Source organism: Punica granatum, chromosome 1, assembly GCF_007655135.1.
Source record: "Punica granatum isolate Tunisia-2019 chromosome 1, ASM765513v2, whole genome shotgun sequence".
NCBI lineage: Eukaryota > Viridiplantae > Streptophyta > Magnoliopsida > Myrtales > Lythraceae > Punica > Punica granatum.
Window position 1 is genome coordinate 52,404,339 of NC_045127.1, and position 17,604 is coordinate 52,421,942.

At 42.1% G+C, this 17,604-nt stretch overlaps 3 protein-coding genes and 3 non-coding genes across 7 annotated transcripts; 3 read left to right on the plus strand and 3 right to left on the minus strand.

Moving 5' to 3' along the window:
- Positions 1 to 3,118: 3,118 nt before the first annotated feature.
- On the minus strand, positions 3,119 to 4,709 carry LOC116188098 (CST complex subunit TEN1). Its single transcript, XM_031517243.1, has 3 exons — positions 4,577 to 4,709; positions 3,596 to 3,752; positions 3,119 to 3,473 (listed from the first exon to the last, which is right to left on the minus strand). Exons 1-3 carry the CDS (start codon positions 4,675 to 4,677, stop codon positions 3,351 to 3,353), a joined length of 381 nt encoding a protein of 126 aa, XP_031373103.1. The 5' UTR covers positions 4,678 to 4,709; the 3' UTR covers positions 3,119 to 3,350.
- Positions 3,235 to 11,151, minus strand: LOC116188085 (phospholipase D zeta 2-like). 2 transcript variants are annotated; one of them, XR_004152189.1, is made up of 22 exons: positions 10,591 to 11,151; positions 10,216 to 10,317; positions 10,015 to 10,130; positions 9,611 to 9,923; positions 9,343 to 9,516; positions 8,990 to 9,232; positions 8,791 to 8,907; positions 8,476 to 8,615; positions 8,241 to 8,390; positions 7,914 to 8,070; positions 7,314 to 7,823; positions 7,105 to 7,215; positions 6,850 to 6,996; positions 6,558 to 6,755; positions 6,382 to 6,483; positions 6,173 to 6,304; positions 6,000 to 6,065; positions 5,849 to 5,910; positions 4,588 to 5,747; positions 4,434 to 4,488; positions 3,628 to 3,752; positions 3,235 to 3,473 (listed from the first exon to the last, which is right to left on the minus strand). XR_004152189.1 is itself a non-coding variant. In XM_031517230.1 (19 exons), the coding sequence occupies exons 1-19, from the start codon at positions 10,804 to 10,806 to the stop codon at positions 5,495 to 5,497; spliced, it is 3,279 nt and encodes a 1,092-aa protein (XP_031373090.1). In that variant the 5' UTR covers positions 10,807 to 11,151; the 3' UTR covers positions 5,233 to 5,494. The 2 variants fall into 2 exon arrangements, 1 of the variants encoding a protein (XP_031373090.1); XM_031517230.1 differs by lacking the exons at positions 3,235 to 3,473; positions 3,628 to 3,752; positions 4,434 to 4,488 and having other exon boundaries at positions 5,233 to 5,747; positions 7,344 to 7,823.
- Positions 11,152 to 12,186: 1,035 nt separating this feature from the next.
- On the minus strand, positions 12,187 to 14,652 carry LOC116194851. Its single transcript, XM_031523756.1, has 8 exons — positions 14,232 to 14,652; positions 13,723 to 13,789; positions 13,580 to 13,619; positions 13,352 to 13,484; positions 13,131 to 13,202; positions 12,920 to 13,000; positions 12,747 to 12,808; positions 12,187 to 12,662 (listed from the first exon to the last, which is right to left on the minus strand). The coding sequence occupies exons 1-8, from the start codon at positions 14,514 to 14,516 to the stop codon at positions 12,596 to 12,598; spliced, it is 807 nt and encodes a 268-aa protein (XP_031379616.1). The 5' UTR covers positions 14,517 to 14,652; the 3' UTR covers positions 12,187 to 12,595.
- A 1,318-nt stretch (positions 14,653 to 15,970) lies between these two features.
- Positions 15,971 to 16,069, plus strand: LOC116193338. Its single transcript, XR_004154250.1, has one exon. It is a non-coding gene; the product is annotated as a small nucleolar RNA snoR69Y (small nucleolar RNA).
- Positions 16,070 to 16,305: 236 nt separating this feature from the next.
- On the plus strand, positions 16,306 to 16,391 carry LOC116193342. The gene has a single exon (XR_004154254.1). It is a non-coding gene; the product is annotated as a small nucleolar RNA snoR53Y (small nucleolar RNA).
- A 761-nt stretch (positions 16,392 to 17,152) lies between these two features.
- Positions 17,153 to 17,250, plus strand: LOC116193337. The gene has a single exon (XR_004154249.1). It is a non-coding gene; the product is annotated as a small nucleolar RNA snoR69Y (small nucleolar RNA).
- Positions 17,251 to 17,604: the final 354 nt, after the last annotated feature.

Genomic DNA, 17,604 nt, shown 5'->3' on the forward strand with positions numbered 1-17,604 from the left:
AAGCTAAAATATGATGAACTCGTAAGAAGCCAGGTGTTTTGGTCCAAGTTTTCTACTAAGAAAGGAATACTAATCAGACTAAAGAGACACGAAGACGAAATGGTACTGCTGGGGAGATGCATGTCATAGGTTCAGATCCCTACAAGCACAAATAATTTTTCTTGAAAGAAGGACCTACAGAAGGGGGCGGTTGATTTGGTTTCTAGGGGGTTCGTCGAAAAAGTGGCCGGTTCGACAGGTTCACGGGCCTAGCTATGCATTTCTGATCTTGAAGTAGAACCGGATCGGACAGGGTACCGGTTCCCGATCGAACCGAGTCCAACCGGCCAATCCAGTCCCATTATAATAATATTAATTTTAGATTCACCTAAACCAACCAATTTTACCAAATCCTTTCTAATTGAGTCCTAAGGATAATGAGTCATGATTAGGCGGACCCTAATTAACATGCGCACTCACCCCATTTGGCTCAAATTTTGATTGGTTCCCTTCATTCACCCCGTGACGGCATCCAAGATTTGAAAATCGGCTGATTGGGACCCAACAAATGATCCCATAATCTCGTGTTTAGATTTCCTTTCTTTCTAGTCATTTCCATCCACAAAAAAAAAAAAAAACAAAAACAAACAAACCGACAGAAAAAAGACAAACCTTATAGAAACTATTAAATTTACAATTTGCGCTTGCAAATTATTTATTTCTTTGCTGACTACATAACCTCAGAAAATGAGATACAATGTGAATTAATCCCTTCATTTCGCCTCTATGTTGTCTCTTGTACTTTCTTTTTCTTTTTTTGGGTAGAATCTCTTGTAACTATGATGTGCGACGATGTTGCTTTAATCAGTTCCAACTACAGTCTTTTGAATAAAACAGGCGACAAAAGCACTGTGTAAGAAACGTGAGTCACATTTGTACCGACGCGATATCGACGCGCAAACAACAGTACTAAATGGGACAACATTCGGGACACATTAATACGACCCGGTCCCGAGCATGCATTTGAATCTCATAATAACGTTTGATACATAATTTAGCTGTAATGGATGGCCCACACGTGATACACGAATCTAGTACGTTGGAGAGGGAGGATCCTATGCATGATGAAGTCGGTTTCCCGTGGGGCCCGACCCGAGAAGGCGAGTCCGAGTCAGAGAAAGATGAGGTCCACTGTTCCCGCAGTAGACGAATTCAGCACATCCACCAGTAAGAACCTGACACGTGTCGCGCGGCGCGGGCCCCACGATCACATGTGGGGCGGTGCACCGGATAGCGACAGCGCGGGCGCCCTCGGGAGTGGGGAACTGTTGCGACCATTTCCACCGTTTTAGGTACGGCTTTCCACGTGGACCAATCATAATTCAGGGGAGATCTGGTGGTCGTTTCCCATTGGCTGTTGGGGAATTGTGAGTTCCACCCGAAGTGACGTGATCCCGTCAGGGGCATTTTGGGTATTTTGAGATAGGCCTTGTGAACAAGGCCAGCTTGTTCATTAAATGGACGGCAGCTTTGAAATGACTCGAAGGCAACGTATGGTATGGACATGCCATGTGAATCTAACCAACAACAAATCGATCTCTTTGTAATGGTCTGATAAAAAGTTTTGTTGGGTATTAACCCTTTTTTTTTTTTTTTTGGGAGGTTTCATTGCGAAAGATGATCCGAAAACCGGAAAAGCCGAAATCGATATCTTAAAATGTCTGATAATCTTCTAACAGAACAGTTGTAGTTCGAGATGTTTCTTCAATGTTTGGGACCTTTCCTTTTTGGTGTGTTGAAGGGATTTGAGGATAGTTTGAAAGTCACAACCTACGACAAAAACTTACCTTTCTTAGACTATTTTACATAATGTTTTTTAATATAAGCTACTTGATATTCAACTAGTCTAGAAAAATTTAAATTCGAGTTAAATTGACCCACTAAATCTGATTTTGACGTAAATAATATTAGATGAATCATCTGTATAAGCATGTTTTATGTCTACGGACTTTGATTCTGTCAACATGAAATAAAATGTTGCCATGTGTTACAGATATTCATCATTTTCAATTGGAGTTCCATCATGGTCCCAATCAACCATCAAAATCGAAATAAAAATTCTTGGACTAGAATAAACAACTATAATTAATAACAATTGTCTCATTCGAAGGCAAAAATTTAATGCCCGGTTTCAATTTTATTAGGCTTGATTAAGTCCGAGTTCTCATGCTTGAACTACAAGAAAAACACGTAATAAAATGAAAAGAAGAAGAAGAAGAAGAAGAAGAAATTAGGATAACATTTTTAATTTTACTCGGAAGTTTTTAATTTTAGTCAAGATGGAAAGAGCGATTTCATCATTTTCCTCGAAATAAAGGAATTTCTCGGTAGGAAGATGCCATAGCAAGAACATTAGTCATACTCATACAGCCAACAAGATGGAGAATAATGGAATGGAGCTGCCTAAATAACATGTGGCCCATATGGAGGAATCTCAACGATTAAATGCGAAAAACAACATCTCTACTTCCGACCATAACTTTATCTCGATAGATGTCTAATGGCCTTTCCCTTTCTATCTTATGAATAATGCCTTTCAAGGTGAAGGTCCTTAATTCATCCGTGGAAGAAGGAAACTCTGATCTGGACGATAAGGGAAATTTTGAATGTCGCTTCAGCTGTGCCTGCAAGCTGTAGTATCTGCTACTCCGCAAATATCAATGTCCCACCGAGCTACGACGATTGCTGCTGCCCAAAATGAGAACTTTCGAAGCTCGGCAACTCTCGTCATGCGAGCAGGATTCTTTTGATTCGCGTTAATGGTTTCCAGTGAAACGGCTAGCGAAAAGATAGTACACTCTGTTCAACTAGAAAAGTATGTTATATTTTCGGAAAACAGTGACTTAATCTTAAATCGGGCTAATGTCCCCAGGCCCAGTACTACCTTGGATTCGGTTGATGGAGGTTGATTTAGGACCTTGAATTGGGCATCTACTTGGGCCAACTGCAGCCACTGGCAGCACGTTTGATCGAGCACGAGAAGCGGTTTTCATTTTTGCACGACCAAACACAAGAAATTTAACTGGTTTCCCAGATGAAATACTTCCTCCACCAACATTCTTCCCATGCGGAAAATGAATTACTTGAAGCGAGTGATGCGAAAATTTCATTACCGGCCTCAAAATGAGGTATATGATATATGTTGAAGCTGTATCACACAGCTGGAGCCAATTGGAACATCGCATCCAGGAGAAGGAATGGTAACAAGACTTTGCAGAAACTTGTTATAATTATAATGCTCAGTGCTCATCTAATTCAGTAGCTTTCTTCACAAAAATCCCACCAGTCATCACCCATTGCAGTTTACAGCTTCATTGGGCCATGCGGTTGCCCGTTCGCTCAGCCTGAAACTGTCTCACGAGCTGTAGAGACTGATGATAGAGGTTGAGATCGATCCCATCCACATTCCTACCCACGCGAGCCTGCAAGATTGCCTGAAAAAGAAGCCCCGTCTCCATGACTGATCACTCCATGAAAGTTGTTTAGCTGACACTTAAGAAAAAGCAAAAACCTCCGATACAGTTTCAAATTCTTAAGAAGAATAAATGAATTAAACCTCATTCTCAGGTTGGTGAATATGAAGTTCACCGATGAATTGGTAGATTGAACCGGCTCGAAAGCTGAGGTCCCTCAGATGGTTTGTGTTCACCTTCAGCTTGGCACTTCCATCAACTATAATTGCCAAAGCCGTTTCCGAAGAATACTCTTGTAGCCTGAGGGAACCATGACAGATATATATCAAACCTTAAAAAGGATAATGCACTCTCCAAACATATCAGCCACTAATGGATATAAACATAGAATAAATGCGAACACAACTATTGCAGAATCATCGAGGTTCACATATAAACAATTCATAGATCAGATGTTCGATCATTAAATCTTTCTAAGTGCTGCAGCTTTCATGCTGACTGAGCACGTACCAGTTTCTTTTGCAAGAAACAGTAGATTAATCACGGTATGAATGCAGCGAATCCCAATCAGCAATGTGATGGACCGAGATAATCCCAACCGATGAAAGATTGATCTTTTGTTAAATATTCACCCATCCAAGTGACCTTTACCGGTAACCTGTTTCGTTTCATTCATACAACTTTCAAGCGTGCGAAGAAAACCGATAAACGAAGCAGCATTCAAGATCGAGACCAGTATCACTAATAGATGACAACATCCAATTCCATCATAGTCAGGCTCATGCCCATCAACATTATGAGCTCGACCTGCTCTGTCTACACTCTCGCTGTCCGATTCTCAACCCAAAAGACTAAGCTTGAAAGATTTTCCGGAAAGCAAAATCCATCACCAGACTTATAAATAAAGGGACAAACTCGTAAAGCAATTGGCTTCTCATACTGAAATGATAACAGCTGGTGAAGCACTAGACAGAGCTTCACCATGATCATGCCACCCGAGCTTTCCAGTGAGGTTGCAAGTGGGTTTGTTCATCAACTGCAACCCAAGTTGGGATGTGGGGAATGTGAGCTAACAGTATATGCATTGAGTAAAGGGTTGAAAAGGGAAAGGAGAGAAGCCGTGCTTTCCGATTACTCTGAGCGACGACCCGTCGGCGAAAAATGGGGAAGACGGGTGGAGGTCCTCGAGAGATAGCAGTGCTCCTGATTTCACCGCAGACTCCATCGCTGAGCTCCAACCCCCTCGACGATGGCAGCTTTCACTTCTCCGCTTGCGTCGTCAGGAGCAGAGCCCCTCCACGTCAAAAGCCCGTTCATGGCAGGATGGCCCAGTGACGGAGCCCACGGGCTTTTTGCTCTTTCACTTTCCCTGGCAATGACAGTGATGGACTTAGACCGATACTCGGATGGAGAGATTCGGGACTAATTCTCGAAGCATATGCAGTAAGCTTACCGAAGCCAAGTGCCCCGGATGACTACTGCATCGTCTTTCTAATTCGGGTATATATACTCGAAACCTTTTATAAATGAAAATTCTCTAGTTTGTGATATATTCGGTTGTTTTCGAATGGTAGACGGTCCGACTTAGTGTTCCCATTGCTCCCAAAGACCAACTCGGATGCCCATGCTCGCTCCTCAGACTTAGGATTTGGCTGCAATTGTTTGAGGCATGAAAGTCATCATCATATGTCATGCTTGGTGAGTTGTAGATCAAAGAAACGCTATCCATTGGATGGACCGGGATGTAATCGCGACCCTTAACCCCAATGAAACCTTGAGGTGGAAGAATAAATACTGATGTTTGCATATATACAAGTATAGAATATACTTCTAATTCCTGTACATAAATATCACGCCAATGTGGCCTTTGTTGTGTTAAGTCTGGCCCTAATATCGATTTCCTGTTAGCGTCTAATGTTTTCCTCAATCAAGCCAATCAATCGGTCAATCCTAATCCGTGCTGCTAAACAATCGCTGTACAATTGCTTCAACTAAAATAACCTATTGAATTCTTTCTTTCGGACCCACGGGTATAACTTATATCAGTGGTACACGTGAGGGCCTGCGTAGAACTCGCTCTCATTGAATACTGGTCTCAAGTCGGATTCTTGAGACATGAATTCCAAGGGAAAGGTAACTAGATGTCCCCTGACCCTTCTGAGTCTCTCCATCGGGTCGATGCCTTCAGTTCCTCCTCCGTGTTCGGATTCTAGCTTCTCAGGGGCTATTCCTAGATCGATGGTTGTGTGCCCGATCTTCTCCTTCCAGTATGCCATGCTTTGTCTCAGCGCAGCTCTGCAGGACATAGTAAGTGTCAGAAAACACGAAGACACTGCAAATATTGCCTGCAGTGTTGGAACATGCATGGCGTGCAGCGCGTAAGTTATAGTTTATACCTCGAACGGATGTTATCATTGGGAATGCAAGCAAAGACATCATCATAGATGTCGCTATTTGCCTGCACGAATATATATTTCATTGTTAGTTAGTCGCAGAAATCGACTAAAGATGTAAAAGACTCATGATTCTTGATTTTACATGCAATACCTTAGCAGTTGACAGCCACAAATCTTTGTAAGTTGCATCAGCTATTGGATCCCTTATTTGACAAATCTGATGAAATTACAACCGAGACATGCAAGATCAGTAGCGAATCTCGTAACTGAATGATCGAACGATTACGATTCAAGTCGACAAATTCTCATTGCATTTCAACCAACCTCTCCACCGTTGAGTCCCAGATGTTCAGCCCACAAGGAACACCGAAGACTGTGGGAAAACATCCCTGCCTTCCAAGGCTCTCCATTCATTGATGACTCAACAAACTCTTTATCTTCGACGATCACCCCAATCTGGTACAAACAGCGATTTGTTAAATATCAAGCACCGGGAAAAGCAAACAAGAGGAAACCTCTGAGTTAGAATTTACCTCAGAGTCTCTTGATCCAAGCAAACTCCGATCATTAATGTTTGATGATCCAACATAGGCAGCTCGATCGTCTATTATCATAACCTTGCTGTGCACATAAACCTGCATTGGGGACTCCCTTTATCAATAACAATCAAATGTGAGAAGGAAAGAACTTCGATGCAACAATAAGGTACCTGACTAGTTGCGACGGGTCCACCTTCACAGAGTCTGCCATAAGATCGTAGACCGTAGAAGGATATATAATCATGTACTTTATCTCCAAGCAATATTTTAAGGTGATGCAGTATCGATGTTTTCTCCCTGCTGATAGTTCGATATTGCCAGTGAATAATGGCTCGAACTGTCGCGGCCCCGCTATCATCAAGACCCCCCTATTTATAGGCATCCTAAACTAATCAGGGACAAAGTCTTTTTGCAAAGTAATTTGGTAAATTCGGGGAAACTAGTCGGAGAATATATTAGTACCTGGAAGCCAGGTAATAGTGGAATGACGATAACTACCCTGAAACACCTCTGCTCTTTGTGTGCTCTCATGATGCGCTTGTATAGGGCATCTAGGACACGATTCTGTATTACTTCATCTCCCGAAAGGCCTGAAATGAAAAATTGGTTCTGCAAGCAAATAAGAATTCGAGCATTAAGAAATCGCGTTATCCCATTACATGTATTACTGTTGCATTAGGAAATTCCTCATCACACATCTGATTTGTTAGTTGTTACCTCGATGTAGATGAAGTGCTCTGCCCTTTCGATGAGCAGACAGTAAGCCTTCTGAATGCTGTCTTCAGTTTGACTTATTCCAGCAGACCACTGGCTTGAGCTTCTAACGACCTGCAAATAAAGGCATTCAAGTCACGATCGAGAAGCAAGGACACCGTAACAAACTCTTAAACTCATTGAATGAAAAAGATCTCAATGAGTTATCTGACTTGACAGCGACAAGAGGTCCTCGGGCCTACTTCTTTCAACCCGCCGCTGAAAAGATCATCATCATCGCTTTCTTTGGGTGTGCGCAAGCGCTCATCCTTTATTTTCATCCTGCACTCTATGGATTCTTCGGGATCGTCGCATTGATCTTCAACATCATCTACAAAGCCTCTCAGTTGAGTATTGTGAACTGCACCCTCGACTTTCGACTTCTTGCAGCTCAGCAAAAAGCTTTCACAGCATGCAGAAGGTTCCTTGTGATGGTTCAACTTATGGTCGGAATTTAAATCATTGTTTGGGTGCTCAGCTTCCTGAGGTAGAAGAAGCGGGATGCCTTGCAGGAGGGATGGCGAGGAAAAAATATTTGGTCTCATGATGTTGTCCTGGTTCTCTTCCGTGTTGTTCTCACTTTTAATGTCTATCTCAGTGGTTCTTCCCATGTAGTGAGGGATGACCATGTGGTGCTGAGGAATGAGAAGCGGGATTGTTTGCTCGTTTGGTGCTTTGTTTCTCTGAAATAACATAAAAATGCGTGAATTTTCTCACACGTGAAATTCCAAGGATCGGAGATATTGAATGTGGCAAAAACCAGGGAAGCAGACCTTCGCATGATTCCAACGCTGAACAAAATGCCTAGCAACGTCACGACAGGGTGGCCCCCATAGGGCACAGTGAACATCGTGCCATGGCATCCGTGGATATTTCTCCCGGTCAAGTTCATCTGTTGCTGTTTCCTCCCAGGAATTTGGTTCTGATTCTCTGGCAATAATGAATAAAGAAGAATCTCATTTCTAAATCCTATAAACTAGGAACCTACAGTCAGTCAAGTTCTGCTTCTTCATTTTCTCGCCTTTCAATTTATGGAATTCCCGGGAATAGTGTAGATATTTGATAACGCTCAAAGTCAAGTACAGAGAGAGTAGTGATACCTCGGATTGTAATAGTCCTTTCCTGGCCACAAAACTGGAGGACAATCACCCACTTTGTGTTCTGTCGTATCGTGACGCCCGAAGCATAAGTCTAGCCCCCCAAGAAAGCATACCCGGTAATCAACAATGACTAGTTTTTCATGGTGAGACCTGATCAGAATATTAAATATCCCTTGTAAATAGGAAAATCTTTTCGAATGGAGAATGAGGTACTCTCAAGAACTTATGTGCATACCATAGATAAATGCCCGTGGAGAAATGATCAGGGCATCGCAGTACCCTCACGTTCTCATGAATTCCGAGGAGCTTCTTCTTACTGTAAAAACTATTGATCTTTAGAGCAAGCGGGACCTCCTTGTAGAGAAGAATGTAAATCTGCAATAGCAAGATATTTGCAATATAAGCACGACATCAATTCCTTTCAAATATGGTCATCTTGTAACAGAAAGAAAAATACTGTATTCAATGCTATGTGCAGATATATCATTAAAAAAGATCCAAATTAAAACTGAATGAGTTCTTAACGAGGACATATCACTCGTATTTCCACCTGAACTCCCTGCTTAGCTTTTGCTTCGAGCAAAGCATCTAGTCTCACGGAAGACTGACTTTGAAAAGGACGCCTTAGATAGAGTTCCGGGCAAAGCCACCAGCCCGTCACGAAAATCTGCGAGCATTTACCGATAATATGTGTCTTAAGAACATATCATATCTTTGTAAAGAAGAAGATAGAGAGGGAAAGAGAATACCTCGGATTTTGCTTCTTCTATTGCAGATGCAATGGCTTCGAAAGCTGCCTCCCCGTCTATATACCACTGAGCTTGACTTCCATCTTCAGTCAGGCCCCGAGGTGGTGCATATGAACCGAACCGATGAGGGTTGCACCATCCTTCAGGAGGCTTCTGGGCTGCATTATTAATTGCAGAAACCCAACTCTTCACTTTACCACTACTGGTAGTTCTTAAGTTTATGCACCGATTCCCACAAGAAACCTATAAATAAAGCAAATGTAAGACACCCAGCAAACTGAGGATCGAGATCAAATAGTATCAATAAGCGTACAAGTTAGCATGACATTATTAGAGAAACAGAAACATGTTACCTTAAAGTAATAGTAAAGAGGATTTCGTTCCTTAATCTGGTCCGCTAAGTAAGTCCCAGACATTTCTTTTCCATTAGAACCTGGTAATATATCGAAAACAACTATGTCCAATGGTTCTGGATCAAAAGGGTCCGCAAGAAGTGCCAGAAACCCGGATTTCAGTACTGCCCAAACCTACAAGAGAGATATAACCTAGAAAATCTTATCGACGAAACTGATTGAGGCTGTCATGTCAAAGAATCTCGAATTCTGAATTTAGGAGAACTACCTTCTGCCAGTTGTTACTGCAGAACCCAAACCATAGACAAGGTAAACAACCGACATCCTCATTGACTCGGGAAATCTTTCCCAAGTGCTTCACAAACACATAGCCTTCTTTTAGCTTTGGGCCATATTCCAATGAGAATGAGAGTTTAGAGACCTCGAGGAATTTGCAGACCTCCCGAGAATTCACGATGTCCAGGTTCCCGAGAAAGTGATTCAGGTAATTGTGCATTGCCACCTTTGCCCTGTCTGAAATTGTTTGCTGCTTCCCCAGTGATGGACGTATGATTGGCAAAGCAGCCCTTGATGGAACATACCTGAACGAACAAAACCGATTTGTAAAGACCAAACCTACAATTGAAGTTGAAACACGGCTTGTTCGATTCAAATCCCTAAAAGAGCACAAACCTGTTTTTAGTCCTTTCCGCATGATTCACCGGTACAGCGCCATCATCGGGTTCATCATCATCTGGCACTACTGCCATCTGATCTACAATTCCTAAGCTTTGGAGCCATTCTTTAACCTGCCTCATTGAGTCCGGATAAGAGAACACAATATAAATCCGCCATTCCTGATTTAGCAAACGACAAACGAGGATAAAAGGATACCTGCTCTTGCTTCTCATGAAGTTCCTCGATAAATGCACGCTTCTTCAAAGCGAAGTGCAGAAAGAGGACTTGTGAAGCTTTCTTGTAAAGGCACCATTTAAACTGCAAAAACAGAAAAACAATATGGCGGATTAAGATCAATAACCGATCCAAAAGCTTAAACCTTGTGGATTGTCATTCAACAATCAAATCATATACTGATTCTTATATCTGCAAAAATATGAACTTTTGCAGGTTTAAGCTCATCCCCTTCTCGGGGCTCGTCATTTTCCCGTCCCAAATCATGAAAGCTACCCGTTCAGTCATTGATCCTAGAATTTCTACTAATACATCTTAAAAAGCGCACGGAATGCCGAGGAAACAGAGGGCTATTACCTGCTTGTACTGAACTTCGATGGTGTAAGAGAGGAGAATGGGGCTGAAATCCGCCGGGTCGGGCTTGGAGACGGACAAGATGGTGGCCTTCGGCAGCTCATCGAAGATCCAGTTAGACTCGGCGTCGGCGGCGCAGTGGCGCTGGGAGCTGGCGTGCGGCAAATGCATCGAGTGTGATTTGGCCATTCTGTTGGGGATGAGTCTCTCCGTCGACATGCCCTTGAATTCTCGGACGAGTCACTCCGGCCGGCCCAGCAGCTTCGCATATCCTCTGGCCCTCCGGCTCCGCCCGCTGCGTGTTCTACGTAGAAGAATCGTATCTGTGTATAGAATTATACCAACAGAAAGAGGGAAGGCTTCTGGGGAGAGAGCGGAGGCAGTTTTTATAGTTTGCAGAGGTGGCGCCGCCAGTGCTGCTGACGTGGACACTCACTCATGTGGGATTCCGATGCCGTGAGGGCGGTAGCACGGGGCATCTCGTCGGACCGGTCCCAAGTGATGACGTGTCTTGACCGTAGGCCGGATGTACGGATATTCCATGATGCTGGGGATCAGGGAATGCGGATTCGTAAGTGGCATTAGGAAGACGATAACTAGTAATTTATTAATCAAATTAAAAGGGGAAATGACTAATTTACCCCCAAATTTGATGGTGAGTGGTGATGTTATTCTATGCTTGCAAGTAACCTCAATCTTTGCCTAATAGGAAAGGGAAAACAACGTCTTTGTTTTGTTTTCCCAACTTTGCTACGCAAATGACGTTTACCGATCCAGCGATAGTACCCGAGAATCGCATTTTTTTTTACATGAATACACCCCACATACATCAGCAATGTTGAAGCATGTAGTAAGTTGAAAGCTTGTTTCCAACTTGCTCGGGAGGAGGGCGATTAGGTCATTTGACACCCCTGGAAGTCATTTATGGAGAGACTTTGTAACGAAGCCGCAACTTGCCGGGAGAAGGAAAGTGGCATATGCTTGGTGGGAACCAGATGAGAGAATATCCTATGACTTTGTGCTTTAGGGACCTTAGAATATGCTGACAACCTAAATGATTGCTACCTCCCAATGATCGAATCAAAGTACATGTCCGTTTATAGTAATCTATTCAACAATGTTCAACTTGAGAAGCAAACGATATAGGACCAGTTAGAGAAGAATCTTCCATGGGCTTTGGTGATTGATGCTTCCAAATCTTCCGCCCAAGAACAGAAACAATAGGGAATGTTAGTCGGGACTCGTCTTATTTTATGATAAATCTACTGTCCGCTCGACACGTAAAGATCTTAAACAAATCGTGTTAGATTCATTATTAGTTAAACACCCAGAAGACAGCTTGGGTTTCTGCGACTCTCGAGTTGGATTGTGCGTGACGGAAATGCTGCCAGGTCAGAAACCAAGAAAGAATTAAAGAAGTAATGATCGTTGTTTATTAATCTGAAGAGATGATCACGTTTTCAAAACGAACGGCTAGAAGCCATATGATAATCTTTTCGTACACGTGATTGTGAGTTTGCATGATGATGAGTTGTGTATAGCTGAATTCCACATGTTCTATGATTAGGTTATAATTGAGAATTAATTAAAGAAAACATAAACTGTAATGGGCATTCTTCAATAGTAAGTCAGTTGTATGCAAGGTCGCAACAAGGGGACAAGACTAACTTCAGAAGAGGATAAGAGTTACTCTCAAGACATTGTACTGGAACATCACAAAGAATCGTCGAAGAAGAGCTTATCCTGTCGATTACCAGAATAAAATCACTCTATCCATTGTATTTGCGTATGTAATCCATCCGTTGGTGTGACCTGTGGCGCTCCACCATGGATGCTGACACCGAGAAATGAATAGGAAAAGGAGCATAGCGTAACCTTTTCCTGTCACTGCCGACTCGCTTTTTAGTGATCGCGCCTGTAGTGAGTTGCAATGCTGATTGCCAAAGACGTAAATGAGAGATCCCACTTTTATTGAATCACTGGGATTACAGACAGCGCCAGGTATCGTTCAAGATGAAATCCAATCTCTACAAAGGCAGTGAACTTTAGCGAGCGAAGCCATGTAATCGTCGGACCTGAAAAATATCACATGACAGCTTTATATTTCTCGAAAGATTCCCATTTCTCAAGAACAAGAATGGTTGGCGCTTAGGCCTGACCTTTCCCCATATGGAGATCGATATGCATCGAGTATCCATCGTTTAGCCTCATCTGGTTTCCTCTGTAAAAGGAGGAAACATTTCGGATTAGGATTTTGAAGTCGAGGCCCTTGATCATCAGCTCATAGCTTAAACAGATAAGTTCAATCTGTTTATTCAGTTAGGTAAAATACCTCAGATTCATAATAAAGGCCTGCATACAAAGAAGCGTAGAAGTACTCGCCTGGGCTTCCGTTCAGAAATAGAGCAGCGAACTACATAGCCAAGTTGGATTTCTCTTGTCAGGACATTCTTTTGAATAAAATGCAACTACAGACATGTTTCTTTCAAAAAAGATCCTCATGAGTTTTAGGAATTTCAATTGCAAATGTTTAAGTGAAACACCTTTTCTGGATCTCCTCCGTCCTTAAACATGTTATATGCTTCCCTCATCACCGGCCGTGGGTCCCTTCCTACCTGCATCCAGTTATTAAGATGGTCAGTGAAAATTCGGAATAATTTCCATGAATGGTATAAGCCATATAGTTGAGTTTATAATAATATTTGTTGATGTGCTTGTTGCTCAGTTTAGGGGCAATGCTCGATGGAGCGATCAATGGACTAACCTCGAGAAAACGTCTCCTCGCTTCATCAACTCCACACAGTTGAGCTTCGCACAGAAAGCACCATATTGACTCCTCTGTATCATTTGGATTCTGGGCTACATCTATCCGGAACTGCTCTGCCCCTTCTTCGAACCTATCCTGACGAATGATGCAGCACGGGACAAATCATGTTTTATACTTTAAACCATAGAAGATGTAATTGTTTGCATAGATCATAAATCCTCTCACCTATTAAGATAGTAGAGAGATAGACCTCTTTGCCAAAGATCTGAACATACCAAAGAGTCAATCCTTCCTTGTATCTTTAAACAATAATTCTCTCTAGGGAAAAAAAAAAAACTGGGAGATTTCACGAATCTTTTGAAACGTACATGCCTTCTGCCGAGGATCCAGCTCTATTGCCTTGTCGAATTCTGTTAAAGAGCCAGCAATGTCACCCTATACGAAACACATCCACTTGAGAAGCTGAGAAAGGAGAGGTAAAATCTTTATCCCCTGCTTGGCGCTGGAAAAGTACGAAAATTTCACCTTAAGATTGGCTTGCCGACGACTACGAGCAAGGCATCATTTGTTATTCATGGTGAGTCTATATCTGTACGCGTTTGTAAATCTATTGGTCTGAGTCGGAGACGATCAATCACAATTTATATCCAGGAAAATCAATAAGATGAGCATTACACTCCCACAATACATTATAGACACAACCAACGGTTCAATTGTTCGTCAACTAGCTTATAGGACGTATGTTATTCAAACTCTAGACTACACTCAAGGATCTAATTATATCGAAAAGGGTGTGCACAAGGTGGTTGTTAATATACTCCAGAGAAGCCAAAGCAAGACAGACACAGCGCTGCAAGAACAATAACTGCCGCTATACCTGTCTGAAGAGTAACATTCCCCGGCGAATGGCCAAGACCGCCTCGCGGGCATTGTTGCCGCCGCCAGTTAGAGCATCCCAGATGCCCGAAACCGAAGGGAGGAATAGTCTCCGGGAGATGGTGTGGGCTGCAGCGGAGTTCAGGTGGTGGCCGTGAAGTGTTGAGTGATTAATGGAGCTTGAGAACAAGCAATGGGTTCTCTTGAGGGCAACCGGAGAAGTATTTGGAGCTGAGAGGGGGAAGAGGGAGTGAGACTGAGAGAGTAATTTGCAGGAGGAAGTCATGGATTTGTAGGGGGGGAGAGAGAGAGAGAGAGGACAAGTTCAAGGGAAGTCAACTGAGGTGCGTCTTTCCAGTTGTTGGGGATAAGGTTCCAACTTCCAACTGCCGACGGTTCTCATCGGCGCCAAAGAAAAACATGTCCAACGGTTCTGTTGGGGCGGTAGCAAATTACGGGGTTAACCATAAACTTCCAGTAAGGTGCACTATTCCCATGCCGCTAAACTTTTTGTCAAACTTTTTTTTTTTTTTTTTATTGACAACTTATTAGATAAAGATCACCTCCTCCGGAGGCACGATTGATGTAGTTCGTTGTAAAGTTGACGCGCTTCCTCGCCCAATCTCGAGCACACGTGATATTATAGTCTTTTAACAGAGAAGGGGCTACCAAAATTTTCTAACATATTAGGGCTTCCTGCTAATAAGTCAACCAGTCTATCGGAACAGTAGGGTCGTTGTATGTTACTAAACTTGTTGAAAAGATGAAATATAACCAAAATATATTTTTTTTAGGCGTGACTAGTAGTATCCGGAAGCCCAATTAGGCCACACCTAATCCAGTCGAGTCGGATTAGCCCACTAACAGATATAACTCTCCTAGCTGGATTTTCTCCATTCATAAGACTCGAATTCCGGACATTGCTTAAGGAGAAAAGATGTCGAACCGTTTGAATCAATCAACGTTGGTCAATGTGTATCTTTTTTATCGAAAACCATTTGTTACCAATGAGGAATTTTTTGCATCTTCAATGCAGTTGCTTGTAATTACCAATGAGGCGTTTGAACCATTCAAACCATGAATGGCTTCCACCCCGTAAAGGTGATATGTGAGAAAATCGAGTTATTTGGGCCTTGAAGGATTATGGTGGTCCGCCCTACTACCCGGATCCCCTTCTTTTAACCGGGTCCAATAACGGATGAGTGAGTAACGCGTAAGAATGTGAAAGCGCCTCTTTTTCTATAATAAGGTTGCATTCTGAGGTGTGGAGGGATTAAAAATCTTACAAAAACTGCTCCTTCTTTATGCTATATGTATCATGAGAAACTTTAGAACCCTTTTTTTGGGCTGAGTAGAAACTTTAGAAACTTAAATGGGCTCATTATGGGCCGGTCCAGAATGGATGGGAAACTTGTTGGGCCCATTAACAAACTCCCGCTCACACCCAACCCATCAGGGTAAAAACGGAAGCAGGGAAGTTCAGCTCCCGCCACCGCCACCAGAAGGGACCGCTAACCCTAACCCTAAAGCTCCCGCCTTTAAATTCCCAAGTTTCTCTAATCCATAGCCGACGCTGGAACCTTCTCCTCTACACTTCTTCCCGCTTCTTCGGGTGATACGATGGATCCTCAAGTAGTTGCTATTTTCGCTAATTTTTGGCTGTCGGGTCGTTGGAATGTGTCCTCTGAGAGCTGTTGCTGTTTCTTGATTAGATTTTACATTCTGAGGTTGCAAAAGCTTTGTCGATGCTATGATGATAAATGTTTATCCCAGCTCATTACGAGACCTGTTCCCAGGTCCGTGATTAGACTCGTTTCCAACGTTTATCTGAGCATGATCGTTTGATTTCCGCGCTTTTTTATGGTTCGAAATTCCTGACCTTGAGCGACTAGTTTGTGTTTTTCCGTATTTTTCTTTGACTTATGATTCTCATCGACGCATAGAAGTTTTGATCTTTTGATGATTTCTGATGGCTTATGCGGATGCAAATTGTAAATTTAATGTGTTTATTTATTTTGCGGTCAGAAGACAAATTAACATTGATTATTGCGTTCTGTAAATGCCAACCGCAAGATGTTCCCAATGATGTTTAATATCATACCATGCTAATGCTGATCAATTCAGTGATTGATTCTTTTCTCTATTGATTTCTGAGGGAACTCATTCTCCGCGAGCTGAGTCTTCTTTGCCTTCATTCTTTAGCAGTAATATCGCGTGTTTTAATGTGTCAGTCTTCATTTTGTTTCAACTCAATCAAAAAGTTTGCTTAAAAGTTAGTTACAATTTAGTTATAAGGGAAAATGAATAGAAGAAAGAGGGAAAGGTAGGAAATGTAGGAAATGATGTTCTAAACTACTTAATTAATTATTAAGTCAAAAAGTACTGAATGAGTTATGTAAAAATATATATTTGACTTAATGGAATAAGTCATTTTTCACTTTCTCTTTCAAAAAACATCACATCATTCTTATCATATATCCATTCTTCCCACACATTTCTTTCCTTAATTTATCAAACGCAAATGTGTCTTCTTTTCCTTCTTTTCTTGGGTACATAGAGAACTGTGAAATATCTAAATTGTCGCCATTTCATTCTATAGATAACAGGTCAGCATGGTAAAGGTGGTTGCACGTTTAATTGCAGTTTAGATATGCTGCTACGACATACTAGGGTATGGTCATAAAGATAGTATGAATTCTTGGTCCATACTCCAGAATTAATTTAAGAATGGCCAGTGGTCTATTTTCTGCTCCATGAAGTCTAGGCTGGTATTGTGGAGAAATATATTTTGGCTGAAAATTGCCCAATGCCTAGACTCTTGGAAATATTAGATTTTGTCATCTTCAGGGGATGGAGGAGGCTTGGGTCCATTCATTTTGATGCATTACTGTACCTGGTTTTGCTTATGGATCTATCACATCATTATCTAGCAATGAGGATAAATGTTTATCCCAGCTCATTACGAGACCTCTTCCAGGTCTGGGAGTAGACTTGTTTCCAACATTTATCTGAGCTGAAATGTCTGCACACACATATATATATCCTCTGAAATGTCTCCAACGTTTATGAGACTTTTTACAGGTAGCACCCTATGAAGGATGTTCTCTGTTATATTGCTCGATGCTGCTGCTGCCTCCGAGCATATAAACTCTGCATGTTAACGTTTTCTTCTCTTTGCCTTCTTAGAGGCTACCTGTAAAAAGTCTCATAGCCGTATTCGTGCTGAAATTTTTGCTGTTTGTGATCTGTCCACTTGCACGGTCTGTAATTCTGGGAAGACTGCAATTAATTTCTTTTTGATATATAAGCTCATGAGAGTCAAACAGCTAAAATAGTAAGGCTACGTTTGGTTCGCTGGATTAGAATAGACAGGG

Coding starts and splice junctions, on each gene's coding strand:
- LOC116188098 (XM_031517243.1), bottom strand. CDS start 4,677: ATGGAGTCTGCGGTGAAATCAGGAGCACTGCTATCTCTCGAGGACCTC. Junction 3,753..4,576: donor TCGCTCAGAGTAATCGGAAA/GCACGGCTTCTC, acceptor TGGTTCCCTCAG/GCTACAAGAGTATTCTTCGG. Junction 3,474..3,595: donor TTCACCAACCTGAGAATGAG/GTTTAATTCATT, acceptor CTTCTTTTTCAG/GCAATCTTGCAGGCTCGCGT.
- LOC116188085 (XM_031517230.1), bottom strand. CDS start 10,806: ATGTCGACGGAGAGACTCATCCCCAACAGAATGGCCAAATCACACTCG. Junction 5,911..5,999: donor TGTGGCTGTCAACTGCTAAG/GTATTGCATGTA, acceptor ATATTCGTGCAG/GCAAATAGCGACATCTATGA. Junction 5,748..5,848: donor AATGATAACATCCGTTCGAG/GTATAAACTATA, acceptor TATGTCCTGCAG/AGCTGCGCTGAGACAAAGCA.
- LOC116194851 (XM_031523756.1), bottom strand. CDS start 14,516: ATGACTTCCTCCTGCAAATTACTCTCTCAGTCTCACTCCCTCTTCCCC. Junction 13,790..14,231: donor GAATGTTACTCTTCAGACAG/GTATAGCGGCAG, acceptor TGTTTCGTATAG/GGTGACATTGCTGGCTCTTT. Junction 13,001..13,130: donor ACGGAGGAGATCCAGAAAAG/GTGTTTCACTTA, acceptor TTGGCTATGTAG/TTCGCTGCTCTATTTCTGAA.